Below are 14,199 nucleotides of genomic sequence, written 5' to 3' on the forward strand. Positions count from 1 at the left end.
ATCCTTATGCCCCAGGAGAATGGGGTAAGCTCTCTCATCTGCAGCTGAGTCCTGAGGAGAAGAAACAGGAAGAAGAGCTTATTGAGAAGTATGCAATTAATATTTTTTTGAGTGACAAAATCTCTCTCCACCGGCACATTGAAGATAATCGACTGAGTGGCTGTAAAACGAAATCTTACGACTACCGAAGGCTGCCCACGACATCTGTTATAATCGCTTTTTACAATGAAGCCTGGTCAACGTTGCTGCGAACAGTACATAGTGTTCTTGAAACGTCACCATCAGTGCTTCTAAAAGAAATTATACTGGTGGATGACTTGAGTGATAAAGTTTATTTGAAGGCTGAACTCGAAAAATACATAAGCCGTCTGAAAAGAGTTCGTTTGATAAGAACCAACAAACGGGAAGGATTGGTTCGTGCACGCTTAATTGGCGCTACCTTTGCTACCGGTGATGTCCTCACGTTTCTGGACTGTCACTGCGAATGTGTCTCTGGTTGGCTGGAACCACTGCTCGAGAGGATTGCGGAGAATGAGACTGTTATTATCTGTCCTGTCATTGACACCATTGACTGGAAAACATTTGAATACTACATGCAAACGTCAGAGCCCATGATTGGGGGGTTTGACTGGCGGCTGACATTCCAGTGGCACTCAGTGCCTAAACATGAACGTCTCAGGCGCAAATCTGAAACCGACCCAATCAGATCGCCAACTATGGCTGGTGGCTTGTTTGCTGTCAGCAAGAAGTATTTTGAGTACCTGGGTACCTACGATACAGGAATGGATGTTTGGGGAGGGGAGAACTTAGAATTATCATTTAGAGTTTGGCAGTGTGGAGGCACGCTGGAAATTCATCCATGCTCCCATGTAGGCCATGTGTTTCCAAAGCGTGCGCCCTATGCTAGACCAAATTTCCTTCAGAACACAGCACGTGCTGCTGAGGTGTGGATGGATGAGTACAAAGAGCACTTTTACAACAGAAACCCTTCAGCAAGGAAGGAAAACTATGGAGACATTTCTGAGAGAAAGATCCTAAGAGAGCGTTTGAAGTGCAAGAGTTTTAATTGGTATTTAAAAAACATATTTTCCGAGTTGCATGTACCAGAAGATCGTCCTGGCTGGCACGGTGCTATCCGCAGTGCAGGAATAGCTTCAGAATGCCTCGACTACGTCTTACCGGAACATAATCCTACCGGGGCTCACGTTTCTCTCTTTGGATGTCATGGTCAGGGAGGCAATCAGTTTTTTGAATATACATCAAAAAAGGAGATTAGATTTAATTCTGTAACTGAGCTATGTGCTGAAGTACCTGAGCATGAAAACTACGTAGGTATGAGAAACTGCCCAAAAGATGGATCTCCTGTCCCGGAAATTATTATATGGCATTTCAAAGAAGATGGGACTATTTATCATCCTCATTCAGGAAAGTGCCTTACTGCATATCGTTCCACTGAGGGGCACGCTCATGTGGAAATGAGAACTTGTAATGGTGCAGATAAAAATCAGATTTGGAAATTTGAGAAATAATCACTGCTGGTAGTACAAATCGAATGAACTGTGATCTCTAAGGTTTTTACAGGCATGAGCAGATAGTGGTGTTTTTATACCTTGGAATATCTTCAGATGTGTCTGCAGTGGTGTAGTAGCCATATCTGCTGTGGTGAACCGTATGGGGAGCAAAAGTAAATACTGGGGTTTAGTTTCTAAAACTTTGAATACAGATCTAATACCTTTTATTTTTGTAAAATTTTGATCCATTATTTTCTTACTTTGATCTGTCTTGATTATGGTAAAACAAAGGCTTTTAAGTGGACTGAGGAGGGATTTATTTTTCTTTATCTTGCAGGTTTAGTGTGTATAATTTTTTTTTAATGTTACATGAAAGTAAAGAGTCTTTACTTACAGAAGTAAAAGTTAAGGTTCTTGCAGTGAAATTAGTTGACCTATGTTGCAGATACATTATAAAATATGTATCTAACACCCTAAGTAATGCTACAGTAGCGTGTGATTGAAAAGGCATTGATGTGGAAAGCTCAGTCTTAAGGCTTGTAATATTCTGCAGTTTTCTGGGAATTTACATACTCTTAAGGGTTTCAGGGTGATGACTAGCTGCATTGCATTGAAGAAATGAAGGTTATTTGGTAGATAGGCTTTGGCACCGCTTTGCAGTCTTGCGTCTATTCTGGAATACTTGCCTCGTGACAGTGAGTCAGGAATTCTCATGCATTTAGGGAAGAGTGTGGTAGCAGTGGAACCAAGGACATGCTGGCAGTACCACAAATGGGAAGAAATAGAAATAGGGATGGCTACAAGTAAAAATTCTATTTAAAGGTAATAGAGAAGGAAAGAAACCACAGAACTGCGCTAGTTACGGCTGTTTCTTAGCTATATGTTTAATATTTATTGTACATCTCTGTAAGCTTTTTTCTATGTTAAGCCTGGCATCCTAAAGACGCCTAGCTTGTGTGACTAGACCACGTCACAGAAGGACAGGAGGAAGGCGTTGCAGAGGAAAACTTGAGCTGGTTTATTTTGCGTTATGTATTTTGGCAATAGCTGGCATGCATCAGCTCTAGATAGGGTTTTGAAATAATACAGCATACGCTGCCTCTTTCCAGTCACAATGGTACGCACAGGATACCTCAGGTAAGGTTGGGAAGCTGAAGTTCCTGAAGTGAGCAGAGCTGAAAAGGCCAGGGGCAACTTGGAGGAAGCCAAGATTTGTTGGTTAGGTGGTGCCTTGGACAACTTATTTAGAATGTTTTCTGTACCCTGTTATGCTGAGTTTTGAAGAGTATAGATTCTTGAATCATGTCACTAATCTATTTTGGGTGTGATTATAGGGAATAGATGTGATGGATATGTTGTGTGCTTGGAAAAAAGTACTTACGTTAGTATCTGTGTTTTTTAATTTCATGTAATTTATGCTGAACACTTAACATTTCAGGCATTCCACTTTTTTGATTGCTTTCACTGAAGTGATAGATGTTTTTCAATAGCCACACTGTAGTAATTATTGACATGGGGCTGGTAGATAGGAACTTGAGGTAGTGAGCAATAAAAATCTGGATACTTGAGTAACATAGTAGATGTGCATTTGCTGCAGCTATTAGTAGATGGCAGGGTTAAAAAGGAGCAAGTGAGACCTAAAATAAGTGAAGATTTGCCAGAAATAAAACAAGAGTAAATTAAGACATATTTTTGAATCTTAGTGGCTTTGAAAAGTTGAGAGGTTTGGATGGAAGCAGGCCAAGATAGAAGAGGAATAGAAGAAAATCTGAAGCGGTGGCTCTAGTGTTGAATCATGCTAAAAATGCTTGCCACTATGTGGCATGGGTTGTTTTAAGTCTTTAAACTTATTTTTAGGTGTTTACTTGCAATTTGACTTTTTTTTTTCTAAGTTGATTTTTTTTTTTTTTTTGAAAAAGGGAACTTTTTTACTATATAAGGAAGACATTCCTGAAAAATTCCATTCCACACTGCAGCAAGGAATTCTTTTGTGGATCTACAAGTTATAAACCATTTATCAAATTCTAAAAGGCTGCCAGTCATTATGCGCTGGGGCCATAAATTTGTATATAAAGTATGTGCTTTTGTGAAAAGCTTCCTGTAGACTGTTACATTCAGTAGAAATTACAAGAAAAAGGTCTAGCTTCTCCTACACGGCAGAGCATAAGTTGTATGTGCAATGCATGTTTTCTCAGATGAAAGTTAAGTGGTGTGAATATAGACTATGCAACTTTTATACAATTAACTTTTTTAGCACTTGGAAAAAAACTACATTTCATATTAAAAAAAAACAAAACAACAACCCTACCTTCATGTTAAAACTGACATTCAAAGTGTTCCTTATCTATTTAAGCAATAAGTCTAAGTGAATTTGCCTCCTAAAGTTTGAAAAGTGATTCTCTGTATGTATCTGAATCCATCTTCCTTCTCCCCACCACCTCCTATTCTATTTTTATGGTTATGTAGAAACTAAAAGGGGAAAAGAAAAAGTAAATAACTTGTCCTTAAAATATAAAAACTTATAAAAAAATTCTTCCTAATGGGATCAAAAAGGTTGGAGGGGAGAGAGGTGAGAGAAAGAAAGAGAAGGAAAAAAAAAAAACCTTGTTATTTCAAGTTCCACTGGTTTTGAACTGAGTTGCAGCAATTCTACATAAATACTCGAGTTGTTTTTCACTGTGTACTGGTTTCTGGAAAATCTGAAGCTCCTAAAGATTTTCCTATTCTTTTAGACTTTGAAAATTTGGGGAACACTTGTATATATTTTAAACTACTGATTTTAAATCGCTTAAAAGAAAATGAATGTAAACTTAACACTGAATAAATGTGGGAGGGCTTTGGGGTTCCTTTTGAAAGAATAAAATCCAGAATGATAACTAAATGTTGACTACCGTGCTGACTCTTTCATTTCTCTTCCACTTGTGTAAGTGCATACAGTATAAAATAAAAACTGCTGTGAACTTGAACTTAGAGGAGTTATTAAAAGTTCCTCACAATTTATCTGCTGTGCTTAGAATTCCAGATTAGCTCCTTTGTCAGAGATTTAATTAATTGCTTTCCTCCAGGTAGGAAATCTTGCAAGTAACAATATAAATGTGTTTATATTGTGACGTTGCACATTATCACACTAAGATATGCAAGGCTCCTGAAAAGCATGTGGGTTTTTGTGGTGGTGGCATTTGAATGTTTACACCTGCACAGCCCTGTACTGAATGAGTTAATTATATTGGAGGTGCTTCAGTATTTGGGCAGAAAAAAGGGTGACCAAGGAGTACATCTAGCTGTTAAAGCCTGGCTGAGTAGGTCTTTTCTGATCTTTTTGTACAAATTGTAATTGCTCCTGTGGCGTTCTGGGAAACGGAAGTGCAATGGTAATGCCATATTGTGGCAACTCGCATATTTATATATACATGTGAATATATGAAAATGTGTACTATCCAGATTTGCAACTTAAAAAATTAACTTGATTTCATTGCAAATACCACAAAAAAATTTTCATGGTGTATGTGAAGCCCTAATATCTGTTTAGAGAATTGCAGCAAAGCGATGTGCAAACTTGGCTTTTGCATGTCTTTTGTCTTCCAGTGTTCAGTTGTGTTATGATTCATCAGCAGAAAAGCAAATTATCCAGAAATGTGTCAGCTATAACTGGGTGTGTACATAAAGCTCTGATTATTTTATTCTCTTTTTTAAAAAAAGAGACACTGAGGTTATAAACTGGACTCAGTTGCATATTGGGGTCAGCTCAATGTAAACTTTCAGCTTTATTCTTTCTAGTTGCATTTTGCAGTTGATCAAATATTTTCATTACTACAGCAAGGATGAATTTTGACTTTCACCTCTAAACATGGTTTTTGTTTGCATGGACAACATGGACCTGAGCGGAGAAAAATGCATTAAGGATTAAGAAGCAATCCTTAAAATACTTTCCTTGAGTAAATTGGAGAAGCATTGTTAGAAAGTAGGCAAAATCCCTTAAAATAAGTAAGAATAAAAATAAATAGGAGTAGAAAGAGAAATAGGCACATTTATTCGATAATCGTCATAGTATATTTTTACTGTCTAAAACTTTTTTTTAAGGTTAGCGTTGATAATGGGAATTATTGCTGGCAACATTATTACCCTACAGACTCTTGTATTTAGTGCCTGCGGTTAGCTAAGATAAAATCTTTACTGTTACAGCAGAGTGCTTCCTTGTTGGCCTTGTGCACCCAAACTTATTTCAGCCTGCTTATTTCCCTGCTAGGGAATAGCCTGGCTTGGCTCTGACTGGTTGGTAAAGGAACCTCGTTTCCTTGGCGGGATAGGGGCCAAAGTTAAATACAGATCCAGAGTTTTTGCTTAGGATTTCTTTCTCTGGGTGCACGCCTCCCCCATGCTGTTCAGATAAAGAGTCAGATACGGTTACTTGCCCTCTGAGTGCAGGTCTCAACTTCCCTCTGTCATCCCTGGGGTGGTGGCAGCTGGGCCGGAACGGCAGCATCGGAGATAACCACAGTCTGAGTGTCGTGGTGGCTTCAAGAGAGAAACCTGCCTAAGGATGGGGAGAGGATGCTGTGTGAGCACAGGCAAGAGGGAGTCCAGAGCGGGAACAAGGAAGACACTTGTGGATATTCCAGGGAAAAGAGAACTTCAGATCACTGCTTGTGTCTCTATGTCACGCTCGTTAGTTTAATGCAATTGCTCATTGCTTTTGTTGCTTATAGTTTCCTGAAAATGACATCTTTGCTTTAAGTTGGCCTGTCTTTTCGAAGTTAAACACTTGATGCTAGCAAAAATTTCTGTCTTGGAGATCAAAGTGAGATCACTGAAGAATTTGTCCCTTTGTATTTAGTAACACCAAATCTGGATTCATACATAGTTATGATATTTGGCTTTGGATTTTTAGTTCTGTATCTGTAAAGTACTTGTAAGACAGTTTGCTTAACATGTGGGAGAGTTACCTGTTAAGAATTATCCTTTACTCCTCCCAGTCTCATGTTGTCCTTCCAAAAGCCTGACATTGGCATTGTTGGCTGCCAGGCTTCTCCTCAGAGCAAGTATCCCTTAAAACCCAGTAACTGCTCACTCCCACTAATACCCAGTAAGTTCACTGGTGAATCCAGATCCATAGTAATTAGCTCTGATCTTTCTACTCGTGAGCAGACCCGTAATATCTTTTATTCCTTGCCAGCTACCTCATCTTTGGATAAGTTTCTCGTGGTATGGAAGCTAAAGACAAAGTGCAAAGCTTACAAATTTGCAGGCCATGCAGCAGCAGTGACCAGCGTACAGTTCTCGCCAGAGGGGCAGCTGCTTGCCTCAGCTTCTCAAGATCGCACTGTCAGGCTGTGGATTCCTTGCATGTGAGTATAACTGGGCGATACTGGCTATGGTGTTTCTTTCATGTGCAGTGTGAATATTGGAGTCTTTACCCAAGGAAAGTTTTTCTTCCCAGATCCCTGGGCTTTGACAGAAACAGAGATTGGAAAGCACAAGCAACAAAGTTCTTTACTGTACTTTCTGTAGCTATGAAAGAAAAACATAGCAGTTCAGAAGCCAATTTAATGTGTATAGGACTATGCTTGGTAGTGTTTCTATGGCTTAAAGGATATATTTCATTAAATAAGGATTACATGGCTGTATTTGGGAAGACAAATGATGAAGGGAACAAAAACTAGCGTTTTTTGAAGTATTTTGAATTGAATTTTTTTTAGACTGGTTCTCCAGTAGTTGTGATTATGAGCTCTTCAAAATGATCTTAGAAAGCCTGGTGTTACTTTAACTTTTAAGCGTTTTGTAGATTACCATATCAAAAAAGATAATAAATTCCCTTTCAAATGCTATGTGGAGTCTAATGCTGCTGGTTAATTGCACTGTTCTCTAAAGCTGGTCGTATTAAATGCAGTTACTTTAAAGTCTGTTATTCTAATAACTAATATTCAAATAAGACAAAAATACTGGCAACACTTAGGTTTAGCCTGTATATATTACTTTGTCAATTTGGATAAGATTCCAAATATGTTAGCTTTGAGTTTTATGCTGTTTTAAACTCTGTCGGTTTAATATAATTGTGGTTTGTGTCTTGTTTGCTTTGTTCCCTGCCCCTCCAGTCATGGAGAATCATCGGTACTGAAAGGTCATACAGCACCTGTTCGTAGTGTGAGCTTCTCACATGATGGCCAGTTTCTACTTTCAGCATCCAATGATAAATCAGTAAAAATATGGAGTCCTCGCCACCAGCGCCTTTTGTTTTCCCTATTCCAACACACTCACTGGGTTTGCTGTGCCAAGTAAGCTTTATTTTTATGCTATTTGTAAAGCAGCAGAATTTCTAACAAAGGGGTTTTATTTCCCAGGGCAGAACTAAGAAGGAACAAAAAACAATGCAAGATAAATGATGATCTATCACTATAAAGAAATTTTAGTAAATCAATCTGATGCATACACGTTTTATATAAATCTCCTAGCTGAAGTCAGAAAGCTTGCTGTATGATAATATGTGTATATATTAAATCTGTTCCTGGGTGTTAATTCTTTAAAGAACAAATAGGATCTTCTATATTTATATTTAATCAGTATCCTGTCTTTCCCCAGTCTTATATGATTTTGTGTTGTATTAACTTATTTCACGACATTCACTAGTTTCTGGATTTATTATGCACAGTGGGGGTTTTCCCAACTGTTCTTGGAACAGTAGTGACATAAAAGAATGGTCTGGAGTCAAAATGAGTTAAGCTTATGTAATTGGAAAAGGTAAAAGAAATGGCATTTGTGCTGCAAGTTAAGATTTGCACTCTATTTAAAGGCAGGGCAGCTCTTCAAAGACAAGAAAAGATTGTTCTCTGCTGTCTTTTTTTTTTTTTCCCCTCCACATTAATGGAAAATCTGCAGCTAAGAGATGACTGATTTAAACCCCTTGAGAAAGAAATTTAACACTGCTGAAGTGCAAAGTCCTACAAAGTTCCAAAGTATCTGTTGAAAAGAAAAAAAAAAAGCTCTAGGAAATTGTGTATAAAATGATCTTGAACAGTATTCTAATGTTCCTGTGCAGTTGCTCAATATGAAAGATAATGATTGGTGAAATTATAGACAAATCAATTTGCCAATTTTAAAACCTAGTCTGCTAGTCTAGGAATAACCATGAATATTTTCCTGACAGTTTGTAACTCAAGAGAGAACTCACAAGAGAATATATATAGGTTAAAATTGAACACAATGTTCTACTGTGTCCTCTTTGCCTTTTTGCCTATAGTTTTCTATAATAATCTCTTTGGCATCTGTAATGATAACCTTAGGCTGCTGTTACCTCCACCGACCCTTTCGCTTGCTTGTGGCTGTTTTTAATTGTAGCTGATTGTGAAATGGAAGAAGGAGTGGGGAGAGAAACTTTTTTATTTTATTACTCCATAAGAAATACAAGAAAATGTCCTTTGAATGTCACACATTTTAATTCCAAACAGGCTGTTTTTGTTCTGATGTTTTGCTGCTCATGTCCCTAATGCTGATATAGGTAGTATCAGTTGTTTTGTAATGCATGCACTTGTATCTTCCAGATTTTCACCTGATGGCAGACTAATAGCATCTTGCAGTGAGGATAAATCCATTAAGATCTGGGATACAAGAAATAAAACTTGTATTGATAGCTTCTTAGAATTTGAAGGGTAAGTGTTACTAGAGAAGAGAAAAAAAAAAAGGAGAAATGTAAACGTAAAAAAAAATGTAAACTTTTCCCAGGATAGATTGGGGACTAACTTGCTGGAGGGCAGTGTAGGAGAAAGGGACCTGGGAGTCCTGGTGGACAGCAGCATGACCATGAGCCAGCAATGTGCCCTCGTGGCCAAGAAGGCCAATGGCATCCTGGGGTGTATTAGAAGGGATGTGGCTAGTAGGTGGAGAGAGGTCCTCCTGCCCCTCTACTCTGCCCTGGTGAGGCCACATCTGGAATATTGTGTCCAGTTCTGGGCCCCTCAGCTCAAGAGAGACAGGGAACTGCTTGAGAGAGTCCAGCGCAGAGCCACAGAGATCTTGAAGGGAGTGGAACATCTCCCTTATGAGGAAAGGCTGAAGGAGCTGGGTCTCTTTAGCTTGGAGAAGAGGAGCCTGAGGGGTGACCTCATTCATGTTTATGTCAAGGGGGAGTGTCAGGAGGATGGATCCAGGCTCTTTTCACTGATGTCCAATGACAGGACAAGGAGTAATGGGTACAAGCTGGAACATAGGAGGTTCCACAAAAATATTAGGAAAAGTGTTTTCACTGTGAGGGTGACAGAGCCCTGGCACAGGCTGCCCAGGGAGGTTGTGGAGTCTCCTTCTCTGTAGACATTCAAAACCCACCTGGATGAGTACTTGTGCAATCTACTCTAGGTGTTCCTGCTCTGGCAGGGGGGCTGGACTAGATGATCTTTTGAGGTCCCTTTCAACCACTGACATTCTGTGATTCTGTGTAAATGTGTAATTTTAATGAGATAGACATTAATGCCACAAAACGTGAATCCAATGTATGTTATAAGTGAAAATTAATCTAACTTCTGCCACACATGTAAAGTAAAATAATTTATTCTGCACTCTTCTAAAGAGACTGCACCTATCCAGATGTTTTTCAGCAGTCAGGAAGTAAACCTGAGAAAGGTCAGATTGTTCTTGGATTTTGGAATCTTTTCATGTTTTTCCTCCATTTCGATAAAGCTATTTGATATTGGATACTTAACAAGAAGAGAAGTTTAAGAGTTCTCCACTTGATGAAAACAGTATTTTCTTAGCTCCAGTGACCTGCCTTATTTTGGTGTAGAAAATACTTGAGTTTACTTATCTGCAGTTTTCTTAAACGTCTTGGAACCAGTGTTTTAATTAACAAATGCAGTGGAATATTAATCTTGTATATGTGCTTTGCTAATTTCATGGCTCCCTTCTCCATCCCCTTTTTCAAGCTAAAAGTTTGTTATAGCTAGATATATGTTCTTAGGCAAAATTATTTTACTTGCTGCCCACAAACTTTTTGCAGTGCTTTTTTTTCTAGGAACTTTCTATCCCAACACAAACTGTGAAGTCTGGGTCAGGACATTTATACTATCTTTTTAACAAAAGCCAGATTATACAGTTTGAATTACCATGCACATCTTGTTTTCCTATGCTTATTTCAGTCATTTTGAATACCTTATTTGAGTTTCCGTACAAGTTTGTGGTGACTCAGTGTCAATATTGTGGTTTATATATGTATCTGTGTCCAGGCAGATATTTCTATGGAAACATGTTATCAATCTATTTTATTAATTATATTTAGATTTGCAAATTTTGTGGATTTCAACCCAAGTGGTACATGTATAGCCTCTGCAGGTTCCAATTGTGCGGTGAAACTGTGGGATATTCGAATGAACAAGCTACTGCAGCATTACAAAGGTAAAAACAATGTAGGTTATTGTATTTGCGTTAGAATGGAGCTCTTGGCAACAAAATGTGGTTTATTTAGATTGTATGATTTCATCCCTTACTGGGGAAAGTGGACAAACAAGTCAAATTGGCATTTTTTCAGTAATCTTTTTGTACTCTAGCAACCCTAAAAATCCAGTCTGAATCCTGATTTATTCCTTTGCAGTGCTTCTCTTAATTTTCTGAAACAGAACTAAGCAAATACTTTAGAGAGTCTGCTATGTTCCAGCACTGCCCCCGCCCGCCCCTTAAATCGAGTAGATTGTTCTGTGGCAAGTAGAAAAGAGTGAAGAAATAAACTGTACATTTGCTGTTATTAGGTATCCGCAGTCTTTGAATATTGTCTTCTGTAAATTAGTTCACAGAGCAGGGGTTAACTGTGTATCATTCCATCCTTCTGGTAACTATCTCATCACTGCTTCTGCTGATGGTACCCTTAAGATTTTGGACCTCTTAGAAGGAAGACTTATTTACACTCTTCATGGACACAAGGTATATGCAATAATCCTATTTAAATGGATAACTTAATAGATTATTCAATATCTTTTCAAACAGAAGGTATCGTTTATGCTGTTGTCTTGTATCCTGCATCTTGCAGACAAATTTTAGTGGACAGCAAAGTGTTGCATTAATGCACATTGTCCCAAGTGCATAAGGAAATGCACCAATTTTAGCTTTGACCATCCAGTTAATCTGTCAATATCTGTCAGTATTGTATGCATGTTTAGTGCTAAGTAATAGATAATGTTCTGAATTAATTAATAATTCAGTCATTTGATTGTCAAAATTGACTATTTGGCACCTAAGTCTTTTTGTCTATTGAAAAACAGTACTTTCTAAGGAGGGAGAAGCTTATGGATGATAACTTCTGTGAAGGATGGCAAACACTTTCTCCCTTTCCTCTTAATGTGAAACAAACCCTACTTTGGATAATGAATCACTCAAACCCATTGTCTTGTGTAATGTAATATATATTTGATAATTTATCATAGAATGCGCTTGGTTGGAAGGGGCTTTTAGATATCATCTAGTCCAACCCTCCTGCATAATCAAGGACATCCTCAACTAGATCAGGTTGCTTAGAGCCCTGTCAAACCTCACCTTGAATACTTCCAGGGGTGGGGTCTCCACCATCTCTCTGGGCAACTTGTTCCAGTGTTTTACCACCCGTTCTTCGCTGTGGAGTTAAAGCACAAAATCTAAGGAAAATGCCACTATTTTCCTAGTATTGATTGTAGTAATTATAATGCAGCATCTTAACTGCGCAATATTAACTCTTCAATCAAGGTGTTTTGCAAAAATTTCACGGAAGTTAAATTATTTCTTATTTTAATAAAACTGAAACATCTATTAATATTAGATAATGGCATAAGTGTTTTCTCTTTGCATAAAAATACCATAATTAGAGTAACAGTGTATTTTTATTGTATGCAAATATTTTTTTCCTTCAGGGACCTGTACTTTATGTGGCTTTTTCAAAAGGTGGTGAAAAATTTGCCTCAGGTGGAGCGGATGCTCAGGTTTGTGGTATTGTCTCTTTAATTTAAATGTCTTTGTTACAGTAGATGGGAGTTAAACATAGGATGTCATAGAAATATGCTAATTAGAGTATGTTGACATTAATTCAATCTAGTACTGTATTATATAGTCTTTGATTAGCCTAAAGTTAAATTTGAGGAGAAAAAAATGATAAATGCATCACTTAAACTTGATTTTAACTTCTTGCGGTTGGATGTTATGATGATGAGACCCCAACACTAGCCACTCCTGGTTTACATGCTAAAATAAAGGCATAATTTTAAAATAGTAGTGTCTGAAGTGTTGCAATTCAATGTCAACAAAGTAGTTGTGTTGCAACTAGTATTAATGCTTACATACTCCATTAAGTTTTCATTTCTCTTAACGTTTGCAATTACACAGTGACTTTACGTTGTAATATTGGGAAAACTGGCTGGAATGCTCACCACTGAAGAAAAGTCCTGTTTTTACTGCCTCCTACCTATACTTTTGTTTACTCAGTGCTGAGTCAGTTTGAATTGCGAAAATAGCAGAAAATTAGCCTGAAAAAAAATGGAGAAAAGCCAGATAAAAAAAATGAATAACTTTATGCTGGATTGGATGATGGAGACTAATTTCTGAAAAATACTTCTAATGATTGTCAAAATATTTGTGGTTGGATGGGCACGTAATTTTAAGTCAGATCATGGTTTCGTCTCTGTTTCCTCTGATTTAGGGAGCAGCTATAAAAATTAATAGTGGACATCTTAGTGTTGTGAACTTCCTTTATTTTCTTTTTTCCCTTAACACTTAAAGTAACAAAGATGACATGTAAACTTCTGGTGTACTTAATTTACTTGCATATGCAGGTGTTTTGAGACGCAAGAGAGCGGTATTGTGCGTCATAATTTGGTTTCCTGATTTATTCATAAGGCTGGATACACTACCTTCTGCTGTCTTATCTCTGCATTCTAACTACCTTACTTCTGCATTTGGTCATGGTGTGACTATTGTATATTGCTTCTGCCTTGAATGTAACTGGACAGGGTTACTGTTGCTCAAACACTGGGGTTTGGTGCTTTACAGTTCTGTGGATCTCTGTCACTTATCCCCTTAAACTTTCTTGTTTGACCTGCAAGCCTTTATAGGGGATATAAATTTTATAGTATTTGACCCCTTGATATGGCAGAAAAATCTTACAATGCAGTCCAGTGAGGCCGAAGTTTGCTTTGTTTTATGGTCATTGACATCTTTTAGAGATCATATCTCTCTTTTTTTTTTTAATAGATTCAATCACATGTTAGACTTGAAGTACAAGATACTCTGGGGAAGTGCCTGTGTTGTAGTAGAGATCAGACTACATGATGTCAGCAGGCTCATTCTGATGTTCTAATCTATTAGTATTTAAGACTTCACTGAATAGTTATGTTTTGGGCACTGAATATGCTTCAGAGACTTACTGATACAATGGCTTCTTACAGGTATTTCTGTGGAAAACCAACTTTGATTCGTTTGATTATAAAGAAGTTCTTAAACACCATGTTAGAAGAACACATATTGATGATCCTCCTCATCTTCTTGATATTTACCCGAGGTCACCTCATCGCCATAATGAAAAAATTCAGTCAGTTGAGGTGAGTGCTCTAAGTACTCTAATATAAGAAACCAGAATCCTTTGTCAACGCTGTCTAATGATTGTAGCTAAATGTGTTCTATGTATACCAGAGAGCGTTTTGTTATGTATGATACTTTGGAAGTGACCATACCTTATGAATCCATAGTA

The 14,199-nt window shown here is 37.7% G+C and overlaps 2 protein-coding genes across 2 annotated transcripts in view; both read left to right on the plus strand.

Moving 5' to 3' along the window:
• The window catches only part of LOC104279746 (polypeptide N-acetylgalactosaminyltransferase 4-like), a 1,774-nt gene extending 245 nt beyond the window's left edge, over window positions 1–1,529 (plus strand). Inside the window, 1 exon segment of the mRNA XM_009877128.1 lies at window positions 1–1,529. This exon segment is cut by the window's left edge and continues 37 nt beyond it. Coding sequence (XP_009875430.1) covers window positions 1–1,529 — 1,529 coding nt within the window.
• A 1,096-nt stretch (window positions 1,530–2,625) lies between these two features.
• POC1B (POC1 centriolar protein B) overlaps window positions 2,626–14,199 on the plus strand; it is a 47,135-nt gene continuing 35,561 nt past the window's right edge. The window contains exons 1-9 of the mRNA XM_009877129.1: window positions 2,626–2,648; window positions 5,592–5,662; window positions 6,685–6,856; window positions 7,604–7,783; window positions 9,047–9,154; window positions 10,774–10,889; window positions 11,278–11,411; window positions 12,371–12,439; window positions 13,898–14,050. Of these exons, the coding sequence (XP_009875431.1) occupies window positions 2,626–2,648; window positions 5,592–5,662; window positions 6,685–6,856; window positions 7,604–7,783; window positions 9,047–9,154; window positions 10,774–10,889; window positions 11,278–11,411; window positions 12,371–12,439; window positions 13,898–14,050 (1,026 nt within the window). The remainder of the gene's footprint in view (window positions 2,649–5,591; window positions 5,663–6,684; window positions 6,857–7,603; window positions 7,784–9,046; window positions 9,155–10,773; window positions 10,890–11,277; window positions 11,412–12,370; window positions 12,440–13,897; window positions 14,051–14,199) is intronic.

This window comes from Apaloderma vittatum, unplaced genomic scaffold, assembly GCF_000703405.1.
Source record: "Apaloderma vittatum isolate BGI_N311 unplaced genomic scaffold, ASM70340v1 scaffold7999, whole genome shotgun sequence".
In the NCBI taxonomy this organism is placed as follows: domain Eukaryota; kingdom Metazoa; phylum Chordata; class Aves; order Trogoniformes; family Trogonidae; genus Apaloderma; species Apaloderma vittatum.